At 40.5% G+C, this 22,046-nt stretch overlaps 1 protein-coding gene across 1 annotated transcript in view; it reads left to right on the top strand.

The window, feature by feature from the left end:
- CENPC (centromere protein C) overlaps positions 1–17,639 on the top strand; it is a 28,108-nt gene extending 10,469 nt beyond the window's left edge. Inside the window, exons 12-19 of the mRNA XM_071431711.1 lie at positions 117–185; positions 1,941–2,045; positions 2,842–2,940; positions 5,500–5,607; positions 5,890–6,044; positions 6,463–6,553; positions 7,974–8,043; positions 17,409–17,639. Coding sequence (XP_071287812.1) covers positions 117–185; positions 1,941–2,045; positions 2,842–2,940; positions 5,500–5,607; positions 5,890–6,044; positions 6,463–6,553; positions 7,974–8,043; positions 17,409–17,451 — 740 coding nt within the window. The 3' untranslated portion in view covers positions 17,452–17,639. The remainder of the gene's footprint in view (positions 1–116; positions 186–1,940; positions 2,046–2,841; positions 2,941–5,499; positions 5,608–5,889; positions 6,045–6,462; positions 6,554–7,973; positions 8,044–17,408) is intronic.
- Positions 17,640–22,046: the final 4,407 nt, after the last annotated feature.

The raw sequence follows: 22,046 nt of genomic DNA, 5'->3' as shown, positions 1-22,046 counted from the left end.
GCACTATCCTTGGGACTTCCGTTTGTGTTACTTTTGGCTGCTTCTAGTTGGCATATTGAATAAAAGTCAGGAATAATAAGTGCCTTTGGTGATGGGGTTTTTGAATGTGTTTTCAGATAATTCTGAAGACTTGAATTACAAATTAAGACATCTGTTGTCAGACGAAATAGCAAAGCATAAAATAGGTAAGAGTATTTTAAAATATAATGTAAGTGTGTAAATGCAAGTGCATTTTCAACTTAATTTAAATGTTACTGAAGGAGACACAGACAAACACCTAGAAATGGGTTCATCTGTTCATAAGTATTTACAGATGGGGTTTGTTATTTCTTCAGACCTTCAGCCCTTCCCCTTATTTGAAAGTTATTTTTTAAAACTTCTAGTGTTTCTCTTTTTGTTGCTCCATTCAACAGTTATCTTTTTAACTGCCACACTTTGGTTTTTCATGGTATTGTGTTAAGGAAACTTTCAGATCTGACCATCCAGGAGCCACTCTGGCAGTCACACTCCCACCACCACAGACTTAAAGTCCTGGGACTGAAACCCCTTTACAGTGGGTGGCTCCAGTGCCCTGACAGGTGCCCCATTTGACTCTGTACACAGCCAGATTTCCTTCCTGGCTTGCCTCTGAGTTTCTCATAGCAGAGTCTCAGACCTCCGGTTCCTTTAAGTAATTTTATGGTGTAGCAACAGAATAACAGCTTAAACTGGAACCGAGGACTATCTGGGCTTTTATACCCCCACATTGTGTGCTCGACAGTCCGGGGAGCTGCTGGTCCTTCCAGCTGAGTCCTCAGCTCCTGCTGTGTGCCTGAGTGTCCGGTCACTGGGCTGGGCCACAGGTCCCTGTGCCCATTGTGGTTCAAAGGGGCAGCATCAGCTCATGACCTCTTGCCTGAAGCTCTCCTGCAGAGCTCAATCTCTAGCTGGCACTGCAGCTCCACACCCAGCTGTGTGCACTGAATATATTCCTAAAAAACTGAGTCAGCACAAACTCTTACTGTACAGTGAGAACAGTAAGAGTTTGAATTGGTTTCATGCAGTAAAACTGAGGGTGCAAATAACCTGCCTTCTGTGGTGGTCTGAGTCTGGATAGGATGGAACAATGGTCATGCAGTCAGTTATAGTCCCATGCTTGTCTGTTTACATTATGGGTGTTTTTTAATTGGCTTCATTATTATTTTATGCACAACACTTTACTTGTCTACCTTCAAAAACTGTTTCAGCAACTGTTTCATATTTACCATTTTTAACATTTAAATATTCTTGATTAATTTGCTTTGCGATATTAAGGGGCTTTTACTCTTCTTACAAACACTAAAATATCATGCTGTATTCATATATGGCAGCTTACACAACTTCAAAGTTGAGACTATGTGATTAGTACATGTGAAGATAAATATCTGACAAATCCTGGAAATGTGTGGTTTCTTTTTGCAAAAGTGCTGCTCTTCTGGACCCTGGAAACAGGACGTCTGAATCTGGAAGAGAAGGATGTACTTAGACAGTCTCTGTTACCCTCCCCTTCCCATAACTGAGGCAGTGCCTTTTCATGGTTGCTAATGAAATCCCCCAGATTCAGGCAGGATTCTTAGTCTTTATCGAGAAATTTGTCTTCACAGATGTAGCATGTTTGCTGTCCTTGAGCTTGAGCTCCTAATGTCTGTGTATCAGTGATTCACTAACATATAGAGAATGAAATCTAATGTCAAGTCAGGGTGGTGGTTGTGTAAGAAAAAGGAGGGTGAAATACTGATTTATGCAAAAGAAGGCATTTGGTAATACTTGAATCCTATTTTCTTGTCATGATAGCAATGTGATAAAAATATCAGCTGGGAAGGGCTGACCCGTTTGTGGTACAGAACAAGAGGAAATAATACTTAATATTTTCTGTCTCTGAATTTTCCTTTCATACTTAATGACTTCATCCTTGAAATCAGTAATGCCTTCCAACACTCCTAATGTTCGTCGGACAAAAAGGATACGGCTGAGACCTCTGGAATACTGGAGAGGCGAGCGCGTAAACTATACTATGAAGCCTTCAGGTATTAGTTCCAAAATACCAATATTGCTCCCTTCTGACAAAGCAGAATAGAAAAATCTGAGTTGATCTTATGCTGTGCAAGCCTTGAGATACTTACTATTGGGTAACTTTTTAAAAATGATTATTTGTGGTCTCCAGTTACTTAGTCATCTCTCCATGTAGTTTTCTTCTCTTCTGATACTCCTGTGTCAGCTGAAAATAATATCAGTGGAGCATGTTAAGTACTTTTGCCTTCTCTGTTGAGGGAAGAACAGAAGAGTTTCTCTGTACTAGTGGGTTTTTTGTCAGAGATTGTGTGTGATACTGGAAAAAGAGACAATCTACTGGATCACTCATTGGAGCATTTCTTTTTGTGTAAAGATTGTTTTAGAGAGCAGATACCATAACATTTTATAGTCTCAGTGTTAAATACCCTAAGTGAGAAAATATATCTTGTTCTCAGTAATTTTTTTGCTGACAATTCAGCCTAGTTTAGTTAATTAGTTCACTCAAAATAGTATTTTTTTGTGTCTGTAAAAGTGATATTTTATCTTAAAAATTATTTACATGTCATGGCTTTCTGAAATGTTCTTTGACTGAAATTTGATAAAATAATTTTCAAAATGTCTCAAGTTGCATTGCACTCCAAAGTACTTAATGTTAAAAAGTTTTTTTTGTTCCGGCTTTCTAAAGTGATCTGAAAAGTTCAGCATCAAGGAAGTCTATTCTCAATTGAAATGCTGATTGGTTGTGCAAGTTTGCATTCTTTTAATTTTATTATGAGTTAGTGGACTTAGTTTAACTTCCTTTTGTTTCAGGAGGACTTGTGATTAGTGGACTCGTGCATCCAGAAACAGAATCTCCCAGGAAGAGTAAAAGGAGGAAGGATTGTCCCAAGCAGAAAACAGGTAAAACAGGTAGGAACAAAGACTTTTTTCCTTTGGATACTTTAAAAAGTCTCCTTAATCAAATGCTCTACTGCTCTAAGATTTTTCTCCCGTAATCACTCAGTTCTCTCTCTCTTTATACCATAATTTATTAATGTGATCTGATAAGGAAAAACCTGCTCCAACTGGATCTATAGCAAAGCTATACATTGTTGTAGTAAAATTGTTCACTTTTCAGCGTAAGAAAGGAAGAAATGCTAGACATACCCAGAAATGCTGTTGTGCCTTTAAAGCAGGGGCTGAAGAGACTAAACTGTCCTCATTTTGTGTTCAGATCATGATGCTAGTGTGCATGGTTAAGGTATAAAAACTTGTAGCCATTTTGCTGAAGCCTGTAATACATCTAAAAATGCAGCAGAGAGTGTTAGTAGGGCTACAAGCTATTGTAGTTTAAATACAAAACCACAACACAATAGGTGAAGAGAGCTTTAAGAACAGTGCATAAAATGGTTAAAAGTGGGCAATAAAGCAATGTTTAAGCAAACCTAGACTCTCTAGCCAGTGTATAATAAACATGTAAGTAGTGCTCAAAAAAGAGAGTCAAAGTCCAAAAGCCAGATTATTTTTGCTGTGCTCTCTGGAAAATGTTGCAATGCTATAGAGCCTTTCTTTATGGGGACTGTCTAGAGCTTTTGTTTGAAGCTGAAACATTTCTCTTTGAAGTTATAGAACCATTAAAACAAGTGCTAACAAACATGGAAAATGCCATATGGATCTAGTACTAAACTAATCAGGACTGACATAATCATCAGAGAAATAAGGAAGAAAACAATCACTGTTGGTACCAATTTCTGATTTTACATGTGTTTCATGTAAGTTTTATTCCTTACCTCAAAAAGAAAGTGGTATGACTAGAGAAGGCTTAGAGAAAGCTCATCAACTTCCTGAGGTGAATTCTCCTCAAGCCTGAAGAGAGTACTATGGAGGCCTCTAAGGAACAGGTCTAAAACACCTCTGAAATCGTGAGTGACATAGAGAAGGGAAATAGAAGTAAATGGTCTTGTTGGGGTTTTCTGCTTGTTTTTTTAAACACAAGAATAGAAGGTATAGAGGGAAGACAGTGAGAGCTGGGTTATTCAGCAAAATAAGGTGGCCATTCTCACTGTGTGCTTCCTGCCCAGAATATTATGCATAAAAGTATTTATGTAGTTTCAAGGCAAGAACCAGATACATTAACCAGAGAGTTAATAGCTCTAAATAAAGTAGGGGAACTCCAGGTTAGAGGTGGAAAGTATTCAATTGAATATATTATATTGAGTATATTATTACAGCATTTTGAGGAATGGAAGGAGTACCTGCTTTGGGCCACTGATGGGAGACAGGACCCTGGTATAGATCAATATTTGGTCTAAGTACAGTTTATATTGTAATATAAATCACTTGCAGCCCAGAGATCCTGAGCTGGTAGTGACTGTTCATATTGTATCTTACAAGAACTATTGGCTGCTTGAAGTGCCTTTGAACTGTCTTCCAGAAGTGATTGATTTCCTCTGTGGCAGACATTCATCCTCAGAGATAGTCTTTCACTTACATCCTTGGGTCTTAGTGATGCATGTAAGGCCTGTCAGCCAAGTAGAATTTCTAGCACAAATTCTTAAATGTTATTGATACAATAAAATTCTGTTTTTATAGCTATAGCGTTGTACCTGTTGCTGCTTCTTTTTATAGAGAAATGGTTATGTTGGAACAAAGCTGTTCAAACATAGTAACTTTCTTCCTCCCCCTGATAGTCTTACTGTAAGAGTATTTAAGCTGCCATGAGTGCCTACAAAGTGCTATAGCTTGCCTTTAGCATGCTTCTTCTGTCTGTGTTTAAAGAAATTTCCTGTGCACTGTAGAGCTAAAATTGTCTGCTTAAGAGAATTCTGCAAGAGAGCTTTGGGATATTTATTCTGCCGTGAACATTCTAAAGCATCTCTTTTCTGTTTGAGAAGCATAGTGTTGTCATCAATTCTTAGGATATTTCTTTCTCTGGAAAAGTCCTTTTTATTATAGCAATAGTTCTCAGATTTACAACTTAGAGTGAGATTCCTTAGTGTTATTTCTTGAGAAAAGGAAAATTGGACATGTGCTTATCTTTGAATGCTTTCTCTCTTAAGTCCCCTGATGCCTATCAACAATACGTTGAGCAAAACCACCTGTTCTTCACTCTTCATCATGTATTTCATATTCTCTCAGCATCTGTTGCTAGAAAAACACATCTCTCAAAACATACAGTTTAGTTTTGAATAAATACTATTGTTAATAGCATAGGATAAATAGTTGGAATTTCCCCAGGAAATTCCTTAGGATTTAGAGAGTTTCATCTATAACACACAGAAATTATTTCAATGAAAAAGATATTTTCAAAGAATTGTTATGGATGGTTTTCTTTATTTGAAGGAAGAGTGTTCCTTCTGTTTAGTCAGTTATTAAAGAAAATTTCGTTACTTAATGTGTGACATTGGAATTGTGGAAAAGTTGTGGTTAAATTATTAACTTCTTGAAATCTATATTGATTACTTTTTTGGTCTTGTTTTGGTTTCTTAGTATCCTCAGATAGAGGAGAGATACCTGCAAGTTTGGACCACAGCTTAGCTGATGCATCGAAGCCAGTCATTGTACTGGACCCAGTAACAAATAATGAAGTGCATCTAGGTGAGTTGATGGCTGGGACCAAGGGACTTCCTGAATTATGTAGACTTATGAGAAAAAAAAATGTTCATGCCACATTGTGCATAAAAAGGTGAGGATCTGAAATACTCATTTCTCTTCTGGAGAAAGTTCTGAGGGAGACATAAGAAGTGTCATAATTTTTCAGCTAAATGTTGAGTCTGGCTTTTGGAGGTGTTGCACTGAAACAATATCTATTGCACTGAGCTTGTAACAAGACTAATTGTGTGGTAGCATTAATGCTAATCTCCTTGACATTTTTTGTAGATTGTATAAACACTGCAGACAGTCAAACGTACTTCTTCAAAGATGAAGCAGTAGAAATACACAAAAATTTGAATACGTCTCTTTTTGCAACTGGTAGATTGATTCTGAAACCATATAAAGAAAAGGGGCACCAGTTTGTCGACATGGATACAATAGTAAGTGTGCTTTTTAAAAGTTTTTATGAAATGGACTCTGTAAACAGAAGATCTGTTGGAGTGGTTGGAAATAATATATGAAGTTGAGAGGTCTGCCCCGCCCCCCAAAACAAATGAACATTAATGAATTGCTTACTGAAGGTTCTTTGCATGCATATTGCCCTGCTTTGCTTTGTATTAAATCTGTATGTCCATCTGCTCCTACTTTGTAAGTCTTGCAGACAAGATAAAAATATCAGAAAAATAAAACTGGACCCCATCCCCCTTTTGAACATCTTATTTTTCATCATTATGGGGAAAAGAGATTGCAGCTCTGCTGGCTGATTTGGGTTTTTATCTTTGTTATGTGTGTGCAAGTGTTTTCTTGGATATCTTCCTTAAATGGTGCTAACCTTAGAACCCTTTGGCTTCCATTAAGGCTTTCCATATTATCCATGGCAAAGTTATTGTGACATTACATAACACATCGTATTACCTGACTGCAGGGGACTGCTTCTATGTTCCAGCAGGTGAGTGTGCGTGTGTGTGTTGGAAGGTGCAGGAGCCTAAATCAGCATGCTAGGAATCAAATCCAAACAGAATGACTGAATAGACAATGGGACAGTATGGGGTGAGGAAGAATGGAATGTGATACAACACTGGACATGGGTTGAAGATCTAATGGTTGAATGCGGGGATACACATACCTCTTGTTTATGTGAGTTGGCCTCAAAGTTTTGATGACACTACCAAGTTCTAAGAGTAAATTTCTCTTGGTTTTTTGGTTCTATCACTAGCTGTAGTGTTGAGGAAACATCACAGACAGCTTAATGTTACTAGTAATTAATATAATTGTTTCTGTTACCATATGCTTGCTGCTTTTTTCCTCTGTAAAATTATGAAAATCCATTTGGATCAGTTGACCATATTTTGTGCTTTGTGCTCATATATAGAAGGTTCAGCTATCTTGTTGACTAGGTTGTAACTTCAGATGTTTTCTTGAGAATTTAAAGACCTGATTTTGTCCTTCTGATATAAAAGTGGCATGAATTCCATATGGGAGGCTGTTCATCAGTGGGTTAAGACACTAGTCTGGAGAGTCGAAGTAGTGTTAAAGCAGGCTGTACATGAAGCTGTAGAGAGCTTTTGTACAGCTTTCTTGTGAAGAGGCTTATCTTTAGAAAGTGAGGAATTAGCCCGTTTTTTCCCTGTTAACTTTTCAGCACAGTGTCCTGGCTGAACAGTCGTAACTTAGTTAATGCTTGATGCTTTGAAGCTGTTTTTTGGTGTTACAATCTTAAAAGTTTAGTGGGTCTGCAGAGACAATTTTGTCATTTGGTTTTTGGGAAAGCAGATTATATAAAATGCTGGAAGTTTTGTATGACCATAAGGATCTATATATACTTCATTCTTCCCTGCTTCCTGATGGCTGCTCTCAGTATGGCTGGATGGGCAATGCAGTGTTTGTGGCAGGTGATCCCTGTAATTCACTGTGTGGCTGTATATGAATGTAAGGATGTTGTTCATTCCCAGTGTTCAGGGCCTGTTAGATAATTCTGTTTTGTGGTCATGTTAGTGTGCAAAACTCAAGTGAAGATCTGCAGATAAGTTTCCATGTGCAGTTTTTCTTGATAGTTTCTATAGGAAAAAATTGAAGTAAATTCAGTCACCTTAAAGTTTTATTGTGGGTTTTGAGAGCTGAGAACTCATGCCTGTTACATTCTTCTCAGTAAAAATCTTCTAAGCGCAGATGAAAGTAAATGACATTAGGTGTATTCCTTGTCGTCTCTTTGAAATGCACTGACCTGCCAGTAAGAGTGGCATCCTAGATTTAGAGCTAATATTCCTTCTGTTAAAATATATTAAATGGAATTACACTTCGCTGACAGGAGAGGACTTAAAAAATTGCCAGTGGATCCTAAGGAAAACTTACTCTGTTTTTCTTTGTAGGAAATGGATATAACATACGAAATCTTCTGAATGAAGAAAGTGTTCTTCTCTTCACACAACTCAAAGACAGGTGAAGAACTTTCTGCAAAGAAGTTTGCTTAAACACTTGTCAAATTTTTGTATGTTCTGAAGTATTTTTTACGTACAAAAATGTTTGAGCGGGCCCACCCTAACATTACAAATGAATAGAGAGCAGCTGAAATCAAGATAAGAAGAGTTGAGGGAAAAAAACCCGAAGAATGTTGGTAGTTTGCTGTCAAAGTGAAATGACATACCGAAGGGCCTTGCTCTGCATCAGTTACTGTTCTTGTGCCATCCAGTGACAAAAAGATAAAAGTAGGAAATGTGTGGGTGTATTTGTTGTTCCAAATTGTATCAATATGCTTAATCTCCCTAAAGATGCTTAGCACTTGAAAAAACGTTGGCATCCTCAGCTAACATCTGATAGATAGTCTTAACGACTGCCTGGTACAACCTGCTTAGAATAATCTCTGTTTAAATGACAAACCTGCTGTTTGTATTTCAGTAATTGTTGTCTAGGAGATGGGCTGCTGCAAGGCTGCTGTGCTGGGGTCCAGCTGCCTTCTCATATGTTAACGACAGGCAACCCTTCCTTGTCTGGCAGCTGGATGATTAGTGCCTCCAATCTGAATAGGAAAATAGGAGCTCTTAAGAAGGAGCTTATCAGTTGTGTCTTTTGCGTGGAAGCTATGGCTTGATTAGCTCTGAACATTGTTGATAGCTTTATTTTGTGTAACAGTGATAGGTCATTGCCAAATGTATTACTTTAATATCTCCTTTTGATTTGCTTGCTGTGTTCCTGGATAATAATGAGGACCTTTGGGAAAGCTGTAATTATACTGTATACTCCAGAAGCCAAGTCTAGACAGCAGATGGTATACATAGCATTTGTCTCCCAAGCTCTTCAAGGTTCCTTCTGGCTGAAGATAAGGATAAACTACAGCTCTTCTCATATGCTGCTTTCTATCTCTGGTCATTGCTATCCTTGAAGAGAAGGAGATAAGGAAAATTGAATTGGAATCGTGAACTCTTAAGGACTTGAGGATTGAGCACTAACCTTGTAACCAGTCTTGGCCATGATCTTTATGCTAAATCTAGAGTATACATTAAAGTAGGAAAGAGGAATTGGCTTTCAGCTCTCAGCTAATTTCCTGTGTCTGTGAAAGGTCTTGGACACCAAGATTACCATGCCTCTGTGAAAGATCCTTTGGATTGGGGAATTTGAGCTAATACTTTCAAGCTAACTCTTTCAAGCAGTAATTCCTATGGTTAGTGCATATGTAGACTGACAGTGGAAATACTTGGTAGAAGTTGTGTGCTATCTTTTCATTCACTGCTAAGTCACATGTAGCTCTGAGAAGATTAAACAGGAGCATGCATATTGCTATTTAGTTCTGTCTTGAAACAAACTATTTACTCTCAGAGTTCAGACTACACAGAAAGTCTTTTTTTTCCCAGCCTCAAATTTTGTAAGCAGTTTAAGAGTTAAAAAGTCATTTAGTCACTAGGTATAAATTTGATGTTGGCAGCTTTTCTAAATTTTGGGCTTGGGTTGGTCTCTTCAAGGTCAGCAAGATTCAAATCTTGTGCTGGAGCCATACCAGCTACCAGATGGGCACACATGCTGTCTCACTGCTTGAGGGGATCCCACCCACTAAAACATTTAGTTTTTAAGTCTTTCAGCTCCTCAGGCCTACAGAGATCTGGAACTTTGCCACTTGGAAAAAGTACAGGGCTAGGATTAAACCTAAGACTCTGCTTCTAACCCAAACAGGTCTCCCAGCAGTCAGGCCATGGATGTGATGGTCTCTGATCCCAGCAGCAAATTGGTTCCAGTTAAAAATGAGAACAAGAAAACTTTTCAGTTGTGTTAATAGCCAGGGAGTTCTGAACAAAAATGCCCTTTTCTGTGTTACCTGTCTGCAGATTGGGTAGCAGAAGGATGGATACTTAAGGGGTTAGTGTAGGTAACTTATGTGTATGGACTTACAGGGCTGTCGCTTGCCAGGGATGTGTTTTCATTTGGTGAGCTGGGATGAGAAGTGATGACAAGGTCATGTCAGGCACAGATGTGTCTTTGCCCCCTGCAACTTGGCAGCAAGATTGTGAGGAGGTTTTCTTTTGAGTCAAGAGAAATAGTTCTTCAGGATGCTTTCTAAGGCAGATTTAATGTGTGCAGACCTTTTCCTGACACAGGCTGGAAAGTGCAGATGTTCAAATGCAGGTTTCAGGTCGGCATGCCTGTTTGTGTTTTTCTTATTCTATGGCCGAGAGTGTCAAGGAGAACAGAGCAGATTTGGTAAAGTATGTCACTTTTTAGGCTGGATGGCTTTGTTGCTCTCTGACTGGTTGGTTTCTTGAAAGGCATGTCCTGTGTAGTTTGCAGAGAACATTTTGCAGCTGGACTACGTCTGAATATGTTTGTGATTTGCTTTTTTTAAGAAGCAATATCAGGTTTGTTAAAGTATGTTCTGTGGAATACTGCTCTGGTTTAGCAACAGTTCTCTTATTTGTCAGTAGATGGGGCTTCAAGCACAGCTCTTAGTCCTTTGCTGGCCTCTGCACTCATTAGGGTCTGGTTTTTGAAAGGCAGGAAGATCAGTATGTTAGAGGTGGAGATAAATTTAGTTGAATTCTCTTGCAAGGAGATGTAAATCAGTTGCCATTCACAGTAGGACTTAACTACTGAAGGTTGCTAAGTTCATTCAGTTACATGGATGTTGTACTTGTTGCAGCCACTTGCACAAAATTGTTCTTTAAAACATTAGTACACAGCAGGACCTGGATTGTTCACTGTTGGTCTGGATTGCATTTCAAATTTTTTTCTTCAACTTGGCACTTGTTAGAAATTTGCTGCTGTGTCATTAGCCTAAATATAGTGTGAGGAGGTGCAGGAGAATCTTCTGAGTGCCAGGACTCCTATGGCTGCTGAGTTCTGCAGTGTGTCAATCAATAATCAGTTGCTAGTCAGAAGCCGCAGCTGATGTTTCACCTCTGCCTGGTCTTGTTTTGGTTCCTGCTTCCTACATTTTTGTGTACAGCAGGCCAAATAGGATATTGCAAAGAAATAAGCCTTTTCTGAAATGTGACAAGTTAGTGTTCTTCCTGCAAACATGTGATTCTTTTTGGCAGCCTGTTTTCTGCTCTGCTGAGTAATTTCACTTCCACTGGCTACTGTGGTTTAGCCAGGTGTTTGTGGAGCTAGACTGAAGTTGGTTAACCAGTGTTACCTGTTGTGGAGTGAAGTTGGGATCTTTGTCTTGAAGAAGACAAAATGTGAGATACACTTACTGTTCCTGGAGGATACATGCTGATATCTTAGTGGGTATCCCTGTTTTTTGGTATTTGAAGTCATTGCTTTCTATCAGCAGTAATTGAGAGAGCTGGAAACAAAAGCCAAGTCACTTATTTCACCTTTATGTTAATAGGTTCATGTATTCTATAGCAGGTACTATGGTAACATCCAGGGGCTTCTTTTAAGAGGCTTAACTGAGAAGTCATGCCACAATAAAAAGCCACAGCTTTGAAGGCTGTGGCTCCCTTCAAAAAAATTACAGGTTAGTAGGTTCTTTTGCAAATCTATCTTTTTGTTGTTTTATTTGGTTGGAAAGCTGTTCCTGTTTTTTAAACAAAGCTTTTTGAAGCTTAAATTAACAGAAGAGTGATTGCAGAACAGTCAGATGTGTATGCACATCCATATTTGTACAGCTCTGTAAATCTAAAATAGGAGATTGTGAGCTGAGTAATTACAGACAAAATAAACAGGACCAATAAAACAGACTGTTGAGGCACATGTACAGCATCTTCTATTTTGCAAGTGCACAACTAAATTGGTTATCTGCAGATGATTTTAAATTAACATTTGGGGAATGCAATAAACCTAAAGAGCTATTTCCTCATTTCATAACAGTTGAAAAGGCATTTCAGCATGAAGGAATATTTCTTATATTTCTACTGCTGTATAGACTCTGCATGATGTCTTTTGTAATACAGGATTTACTTTAAGTGGTGATTGATTGCAGGTGATACATCTAACTGAAGAGCATGGGCCATGCCTCTTTAATGCTATTGACAGCTGTTGTAACTGAATATCTTAGTTCTTCCAAGCTGGTACATTTCCTTGGCAGAATCCTGTCACTTCACAAATACAATCAGAAGAGATCTCAAAGGCAAACCTTTTGGGTTGCATGGATGAGCTTCAGTTAGGATTTGACAACCAAAGTGAGTCCTATGGTCCAGTTCTAAGATGAAAACATGGTTGATTATCAGTCAGAACAGTGGGCTGCAGATCATTAGGAAACAAATATGTTAAAAGGTTTGTCTGCAGAGCTGCTTAGTGTTTTTAAGCCCACTCATAAAGCTCCTGTTCTGATCTGCTTCATTTGAGCTTCTGTGCCCCAGTAAAGGTACAACACAAATGGTTGTAAAACCACAGGTACTTTGCACTCCTGCAGTCCTGTTTGGAGCACAAGAGCAACAGTGATTGAAACAAGGAGCTGGAAGAAACAAAGTGTTTACTTTGTCAGCTCGATTGTGAGATGCAAGTCTAAAAATGTTCACAGAAATAAATATTAATATCTAGAATAAGTTTATTAAATGGGTATGATAGCTGTTAACACACATTGTTTCATTTGGCTTATTAAATTTTTTCACTGTGATGGTGTTTAAAGATGCCTTTTCCTGTGTTTTCAGTATCTATCTGAAATGAGAATTGACCAAGATGGCAGATGCATGGTAACGTTGTGAGGGTGTCTTCTGGACTCAACTGTGCTGTAAAGAGGGAGGGGAAGGGAGTGATAGGAGAGGTGTGAACGTCATGAAGAGCTCTATGTTAGTGCTCAGAGGTGTTACAGACTTACTGTTCTAGGTTATGCAAGGTATTTTCAGTGAAGCTCAATAACTTTGAAAATACTGATAAGGGAAAGGTTTTCTGGTGTTGGGGCCACAAGGACACAGCTGTCTCTGCTGGTAACCCATGGTCCTGGTTTGGGATTCTAGTAGTGATCAGATCACCTGCATTTGAGAACATGATGTTATCTCATCTAAAACTACAGGGTTCAGCTAATGAGTGTGATGTATAATCCACCTAAGAAGAGGCCTGAATTGAATGAATTTTACCCTTTCTTTATGTTAGCAACACTTTTGTGTTGTAGTACAGTGGGGGTAATTACAAGAATTGAAAGTTAATTACAAAAAAGTTTTTTTCAAACACTATCTGGACTTGAAATTTTATTGCTGACAAAGAGGGGGCTCCCCTAGGATGTAGTAGCCTATTCACTGAAGAAACTGAGCACTTCTCCTATATTTCAGTTAGTGTCAAGTGAGCTCTGAGGCTAATTAATCAAAACAAATTCACAATTAAGCCCAGGAAGGAAGACTAATTAAGTAGACAGTTAAGAAAAGTGCTGAAGAAGGGAGCAACCTTAAGGGGAAAGTATGAGACTCCCAGTACTGGCCCATGAAGGACAATTAAGTGATAATTGCAGAGGCCTTTTTGCATCTAGCAAATGCTGTCTGCCTTTTATTATGGCTGATTTTCTTAGTAGAAGCAGACATTTGCCTGATGAGCAGCTAAGCTCTACTACACACTTTTAAGGTAATTCACAGGTAAAGCAGAGAGGTTGCTACAGCTATAAATTAGAACTCAGCTCCCAGACTTGAACAGTATTTTAGATAGTGAAAAAGCCCCACTGTGTTTTAAAGACAAACTAAATGTTTGCTTTATTTCCCTCTTCATTTTGTGGCATACCAAGTCCATGTTAGCATCCTGTTTAACCTTTCAGACAAATTACACTGAGTGAACTATCAGAATTTAGAATAGCTTCATTTTGTTCAGTTGCTCACCCCACTGAAAATCACAGAATCATTACCTTGTCATGAAATGGCTGCTGCTGCTGATGACCTTGTATTGGGTTTGTATGGCTGGGTTTTGATAGAGGTGGGAGGTGGTTACTGGGATGGCTTCTGTGGGAAGCCAGTAGCAGCTTCCCTGTGTCTGACAGAGCCAATGCCAGACTGCTCCAGTGCCAACCTGCCACTGGCCAAGGCTGAGCCACCAGAGCTGGTGGTAACTACTCCATGGTAACGTTTAAGAATGAAAAAATGTTACTGTGCAGAAGTAATTATTGCCAGAGAAGAGAGGAGTGAGGATATGTGAGAGGAACAGCCCTGCCCACACCCAGGTCAGTGCAGAAGGAGCCGGGATGAGATTCAGGCACTGGAGCTGAGATTCCCCTGCAGCCTGTGACAGTCATGGGTGAGTGATCTCTCCCTGTCCTCATCTCAACCCAGGAGCCTTTCCCTGTATTTCCTCTCTCCTGTCCAGCTGAGTGAGGAGAGTGATAGAGCAGCTTTGATGGGCACCTGGCATCCAGCCAGGGTCAGCCCACAGTCCTGCACTCATGCTGCATGATGCATTTGTGGATTTTGCTAGAAAAAAAAGAGGAGGAACCTACAACACTGGTATTGTTTTAACTGAAAATATTTAAAATTTTCTTCTGAAGAACTTTTTAAGTTAGCAGAGCTAATCTCTGATGAGATGCTGAGGCATTTAGATGAGGTGCAAGCCCCAGATTTCCTGCATTCCTTCTTGCTTGTTTCCATTGAACTGTGATGCTAATGAAATACAAAACCTCTCTTAATTTATTTGATTTAGCATGGGCTACAGATTTGCATAAGTGTTCCCTTTTTTTCCCACCTCATATCTGGAACTTGAATTATTACAGAAATTACAGTGGAGAGGTCACCTCAAGTATATATTGAAATGTTGATAATAATTTCCTTTTTTTCATTAAATTCCATGTTAACACTATGCCACTGTGATGTTCTGTGTCTTTATAAGCAAGTTGGCAGTTGTCTTCTTGAAGTATCTGCCCCAAGTTCACTTTTGTCTCCTTTTTTTTTCTTCCTTCTCTTGGAACAGGCTGCAGGATGAGGCATTCACCTGCTGCTGTTTCAGCTCAGCTGTTTCATCAAGTTTCAATCTGCTCCTTCATTTTTTGTCTTGCTGCCTAAACTAATTTTCTGCCCTATTTGGATGCATTTTCCTTACCAAAGCTTTCTTTGCTGTCTTTTTGCCACTTGCAAAGATTGAATAATTTTTTAGCTCAGTTCCAGGTGTTTGAATTATTTCAGAGGTGGTTTTGTGCCTGAAGGTTCTCCTGCAAGTTTTGTACAGGGCCTGGCATAGCTTCCAATTTCACCCTCAGAGAGGTGATGCAAAGCTTTCTTTGGCCTCTGTTCTTTGAAGGACTTTTGTGTAGTTTTAATCCCAAGAAGGTTGGCTTAGGATGTCACTGGCAAGGTGTTTGTATTGTCATCATCTGCTGTTTTCCTGGCTGCAGAAGCAGAACTGAGACTGCTTCAGGCCCACTTGGTTGCCCTTGAACCTCATCCATCTGCTGAGGCTGGCTCTGCAGTGCTGTACGAATCCATCCTAGCACCGTTCCCCGTGGCCAGACTTACCCTGGAGCACCGTAGTATTGTGCTGTTTGCTCCTCTTAGAGCACTAATTCAGCGTGCTGGTGACTTCCTTTGCCTTGGCACAATCTTGATGTATGTCTGCCATCAGTTAGGCACCATGCCATACCCTGATTTTGTGTTGGCAGGCTAGTCCAGGCATTCACCTGCTCTTACATCTTCATTCCTCTTGCCAGTGGGAATGCCGCCTGGCACCAGCTGGTTTTGGCACAGAGGTGTGCCCACTGCTGCATGTGTGGGTGTGGATCTCTCATGTGCCCTCTCACACCCACTTGCTGCTTGGATTTTCTGGTAAATTCCAGGAGAAAGTAATCTTCCAGGTTTTTAGTGTTTCTGCAGCATCTAAGGAGCCTAGACTGAAAGAGATGTGTCGGGTGGCCCCTCAGGATCAGCTTCATACATTTCTCTTGGAGATGGAGCTGAGACCTGGCCAAGCACATGTGACAGAGCCTTCCATGTGGAACAGTTCTGTCCACAGAGTTCAGATCCCATCATCTCTGTTTTGCCATTCTTAGTGCCGTGGGTGGGAGTGTGTGTTTGCAAAGCACATCAGTGTTGGTGTGCACACTTGGCATCCTCATTCTTCTTGCTATGGTTACTGCAGAGAGGTCAAGAGGTACAGAAGAGATCGGGAAACACAGGCTTGTGTGAGTGGCAAGTGCTTATCTGAATCCAGGACAGCCAGCTCTTGGTGGTCATGCTTGAGCAGAAGTGTTGGATCAAATGACTTCCAGAGGTCCCCTCTGCCCTCAGACATCCTGTGAAGTTGCAACCTGCTCTTGTATAAGTTTAGTTCACGCTTTTGTTGGGAAGTTGGAACCTGTGCTGTGGAAGCTGCTCTTCTATAAGTTTAGCTCACACTTTTGTTGGGAAGACCCTTATTTCTGTACCCCTCAAGTGGAGACCAGTCTTTCATGTCACACCAGTATTGCCACCAGAGTGTGGGGTGTGCCTGAGCCTCAGCCACTGCCAAAAGGCAAACCACTGCCATCCCTTTCTCCATACTAAACGACAAAACAGGCATGTTAAGTAGAGTCACAAGTGTCAGCTTTAACCTCGCCTTTCTGTCTTTGCTCTAAGGAGTCCCTCTAGGGCAGACACATACCTTGGTTTGATGAGAAGCCTACTGCTCAGGTTGGGTGAATTAGCTAGCACTTTTCTGCACATATACCCCAAAACATTTTACTGTATTTGGATAGTGGCTTATTATTTTCACCTGCAGGTCTTAACAGCATTCTTTATTCTGTGCATGGGCTTTAAACCAGTTGAAAATTTGGCATCTTGCATAGTCCAGGCTATCAAGTGTCTGCTTTTGCCATCTAACTCTACATGTGGAGTAGCAGTACTCAGCTGTCACTTGATGTGGGGAATTGCATCAGTTACTATTCTCTCAGCAAGCATTTTAGTTCATAGTTATTTTCCCTACTGTCAGCGGCTTTTTGTGACCTTTGGAACTGCGGACCAGAGATTGTGAACCATTTGTGTGAACCCAAGTTAAAGGGAATTCAAATGCACACAAGATCTTTATAAAAATAACAAGAAACTTACATGCACATTAACTACTGAGGCCTCTTGTTCCTTCACAAGATATAATTTGTATTTGAAATAGCTTAGGTGAATTCCTGGAGAGCAAGTGTCAGTGCCACAACCAGGTGTGGCTTTGACAGCTCCAGGTTTTGCACGGATGAACACATTTGTCAGAGACTACTATTAGTGAAATTAAATTAGGCTAATGTGCTCTTTTGAGCATAATTGAAATAATACTAATGTTTTTATTGATTTGCCACTGGAGTAGGTGAATGTTGTGATGTCCTTGCTGCTGTGAGTACAATTTGCAGTTGTTCCACTTTACTGTCTTGTAACTCCCCAATATTATGGCGCAGGTAGGTTAACTGTATTAATTTGAACTAATTTCTGGGTTTTTTTATAATTTAGAGGAAGAGCAAGAAATATGTTGATGGACACCTCTTCCCCATAACTTTACCTGCAAATTGAAGATCATCTAATGCAGAGGAGTTCTAAAGAACATTGAACATTTTCATCGGACACCCCAGTTTTAGGGGCATGTTGTTTCATTGATCTTAAAGATCTTTCTTCCGTGTAAATGGTAAATACATAGTTTGTTATGAATTTTCTTTTGTATCAATAAATATTAAGTAATGCAAATCAGTTTTGATTTCTTTGTTTTTAAATAATTTTAGAATCAGTTTTCTAGCATTCCATGTGGTTTTGAAAATGCAGATAATTGCATGAGTTTGACTTGTAAATATTTGTGAATAAATATGTGAGTTATCTTGAGTGGCTTCAAGTAATGAACTGAAATGTTTCACTGTTTCTTTGGACTTGTTGAAACATTCAAAGGGAGTTTGAAAGTAAAATAGTTTTCAAAGGATAGAGTCATAGAATCATTAAGTTTGGAAAAGACCTTTAGGACCATCCAGTTCAACCACTAACCCAGCCCTGCCAAGTCCATCACTAGACCATGTCCCTGAGTACCATGTCTTTTAAATACTTCCAGGGACAGTGCTCCCATGTCCCTGGGCAGCCTGTTTCAGTGCCTGACCACCCTTTCAGTGAAGAAACTTTTCCTAATACCCAGTGTTCACTTCCACTGGTGTAACTTGAGGTCATTTGCTCTTATCCTGTTACTTGGGAGAAGACACCAAGCCTCACCAGGCTACAGCCTCCTTCCAGGTGGTTGGAGAGAGAGGTCACCTCTGAGCACTTGGCCTTGTTGAACCTCAGATGGCAATGGAGGTGAGATCTGAAAAACAGTTGACAGTGGCTTTGGTTGCAGTTTGAATCCCTGATGTTCCTGTCAAACTTACACAGAAACATCTGGTTGGAATGGTGCAGAATTATTTTGGTTTTCAAGTAAATTATAATCAGAGCTACATTCTGCTGCAGCATGTGATCATTCAGGGCTCTTCATATTTGGTATATGATGACTTATGCTCTCCTCCACATTTTATACAAAATTTTCAAGGTGTTTCCTTTTAGCTGGAGATGGTGCTCCCTGAGAACAAATCTTGCCTAGTCATCAGAGTGAAATAAAATAAAAACACCTCCCATCCCTTCAAGGGAAATACGGTCCATTAGTTTTTCATTTGCCAGGAGCATCAGTTTTTAATGTTTTTCCCTTTCCCTTTATCTCCTGGGAATATCAATCTCCATAGATGTATTATTAATTCCACAGCAACGAGCTCATTTTCTCAAAAATCTTTACAGTGGATAGTGAAAGTAGGTCTCCCCAGGAATTATTTAATATCCAAATTGAACTCAAGTGTCCTATGCATAGTGCTGGGTGGCTGTTGTGGTTGGTAGTGGTGGTTGGTTGTTTTTCCCCAAAGCATCTTTGCCTCATCTGAAGTCACTGTTTTTTATGATAAGGTGAGTATTGTAGGGTTGTTCAGCATTTAAAACTCAGGAGTCTGGATGAGTATTAAAAATAATTCTGGAACCAAAACAATTTTTGGAGGTGGAAGGGTTAGGAAAAATCCTCTTGAATAGCAGCATACTATGCTATGAATGATGGTGTATTGTTGTATAAGCATTGCAGAGAAGGGAGCAAGAGAGATTTCCCACTCTTGGAAAGTTCTGGAAGCTCTGTTCATTCATTCATTCATTCTGGAAGCATTCATTCCTGTCAGCCATTCCCCAGGAGCAATGGTGAGCATTTTGCTGGCAGAAGCCTTGCTGGAGAGCACTATTTCCACCTGCAGTTCTCGTGGTTCTTGAAGCCCTGTCTCATTTCCAGTGAATATTTACCATTCACTGAAGCAGCAGCAGGGAACTTGGCTCTACAGCTCAGCCTCCTATGGCCTCCTCTGTGCACCTGGGTAAGTCCACCTCCATCCACAGTGCTTGTGTCCCTGGGCTGTGTGGGTTGGGAAGGGGAGGGTGGTGCTGGTGTTTTCCAGAGAGCCCAGACCTGGTGAGCCCTGGGCGCAGTGTAGGTCACTGTAGGATCCCTCCAGGGCAGGACTGGATCTGGAATCTCTCTTTCCTCACCCTGACTCGCTCCGACTGAGCTCTTTTGCTTGTGGTCTGACATAAGGAATGAGGAATGGTTACTGCTTATGTTCTTTGCAGTGTTTAGGAGATGCTTTCACTCAGAACAGTCTCACAGTTTCTTGTTGATTGGCTCAAACCAATGCATCGAACAGAAACAGCAATAACCACATAGATCATGCGGTGTATTTTGATGGTCAAGAAGATTGTCTTTTTCTTTTACCTGCCCTAACCTGGAAGAATCAGAACATTTGCCCCTCTTATGCCAGTTAGACTCAGTTATAATTTCATAGAAGGAGGGCAGTTCCAGTAAAACCTGCACAGTGACCCAATAGAAACTTTTTGGAAGCAAGGAGCTTCTTTGTCTGTTATATGGATGTATCATTTGGAGTTTGTCTGTCCCTGGAAGGTCACAGTTTGAGGAGCTATAAGAAGTGATAAACAGGTGAGATGCACAGTTAAGGGGGCACATTGAAAGATGAGGCTGATTTTTTTTTTTTTTGCATTTAAAAGAATTCAACTTAAATCCTTTTATCTTAGAGGATAGAAAGCAAAGTGCAGGTCTTAAAAATGACCCCAAGTAATCTGTGTTTCCCCACTGCACAGCAGGAGGAGGTAGGATATCCTGTGGCTCATACAAGCAAAGGTGCTGGTGTTTATCCAGTAGCCCAGTTTTGGGCATGGCATGTGCCACAAGCCACAGAGTCACTGCTTGGGGATTGCCAAGCCAGTTCTGAGCTCGTGTGTTTACTTGGGCTGTGACACGTGGTGGGCATAAAGGCACATGCTTGTACTTGGGAGCAGCCATGCAAGCTTCTTGTTGTTGAGTGGTGGTGGAAGAGATTATTAAAAGTCACATTTATTGCATGTCTTTGGCAGCTCAATGTTGATTTTACCATTTGAGTCTCTTGTGGATTTTCAGTATCTTGAGTTAAACAGTTTCTCTCATGTAGGAAGCCACTTGGTCATGCTGGTATGTGGTCTTCTGGTGCACATCTATGACTGCTTTCTCATGGGATTCAGCTGTTACTAAAAAAAGATTTTCATTCCTCTGCAGATAAGCAGGTTTAACTTGTCTGTTAAGGATAGTATGATTTAGTATGATTTTTTTATTTTTTCTTCTTTTCTGTTTTCAGCTGAGTGTTATCCATATGCATGCTTAACTGAAAGACGATATATCAAACCAGTGCCAAATGTTTTGTGGCCTAAGGAATTAAGATGAAAGTGAGTGAGGTGCAGACAGTTCTCCTGGCTGCCTCTCTTCACACTGAGGAGAGCCTTTCTGTGCTACAATAGCCTTGCTTTGCTTCAGGCGCTGCCCCAGCCTGGTGAAGCTCTGCCACACACCAGTCCTGCTGCCATTGTGTCTGCTTTCTACTGCTCTGAGATCCCAGTCTGTGCAGGAGACACAGAGAAACCCGTTTCCAGCTCAGGCTGATTGTATTTAATCCTTTTTTCTTCTTTTCTTTTTTCCTCATGAAAGAAGTAAATAGAACTAATCTGTAGGATTTACAAATGGGAGTTCATCCAGCCCTGATGAGGATTCATGGTCTTGAAGTCCTGAGCTTGATTATTTTACATTTATGTCATTAAAATCAGGCTGCTTTAGGTTACTCTGCTAAATGTTGCAGAAAAAAGGTACTTGAACTAGCATTGAGCCAAGGATACTTAAACAGAAGGTAGCCTGGTAGCTTCCCTGCTGCTGGTTGCATTTCTTCTGCACAGGCACACAAGGTAGTGGGTGCGAACACTTCTGAACTCACAAAAGGTTGAAGTGGTGGCTTTTGGATGTTGGTCTTTTATCTTCTCTCCCTGAAAGGAATGCAGATAATTTGACCAAAACAAATCAGTCAGAAGATTGCATGGGCTTTCAAAAACAACTTTTCTTTTTTAGATTTTTTTATGTAGCTCACATCACCTTGCTCTGAATGAATGAATGCTGTGCTGTTTTGGCATGGGGTTTGTTTGCACTTTTTTTGGCAGTTTAGCCTCCAAACAAACTTCTAATAGCAACTCCCTGTAACCTTGGCAAGCACAGAAACTGCTAATATGAATGCAGGAGCAAGTGGACACAAAACCCAGTCAAAATACACTCAAAGTAAGTTTTGAAGAATTTTTTTCTCATGTTTGAGAATGCCTGTTGCTCTTTTCCTTGTTCCTGTGTGTCGTGGTTCCCAAGGGCCAAGTGTCCGCAGAGGATCGAAGGCACATCCTGGGAGCTGGTGGCAGGACTGTGCCTCTGCTGAAGGCCAGCCAGGCAGAGGGTGGAGAGCCACGTGGAGGGTGGAGGTTCCATCTGCCCTCCACCATCTCCAGACTGCTGGGACAGATGCTGTTTCCCAGGGAGCAAATCTTGCTGCGTTGCCCTGGGCTCCAGAAGGCAGGCAATGGAGGAGGGAGGGAGCCAAGCCAAGCTTATGGTGTGGTTGGAGGGATGCAGAGAGATTGTACTCAGCCAGAGGAGGATGGCACCAGCACCCCTGCCCTGCTCAGGAGGATCTGCTCATTGCTGGTGTGCACAGTTCTGCTGGGGGCACTGTTTGCTTTTTCAGCTGGCTCTGA

The sequence above is a fragment of the Agelaius tricolor genome, unplaced genomic scaffold, assembly GCF_023055355.1.
Source record: "Agelaius tricolor isolate 1412-34295 unplaced genomic scaffold, bAgeTri1.0.p SCAF_8, whole genome shotgun sequence".
NCBI lineage: Eukaryota > Metazoa > Chordata > Aves > Passeriformes > Icteridae > Agelaius > Agelaius tricolor.
The sequence above is the reverse complement of the archived record's forward strand: the minus strand, read 5'-3'. Positions and strand labels throughout refer to the sequence as shown.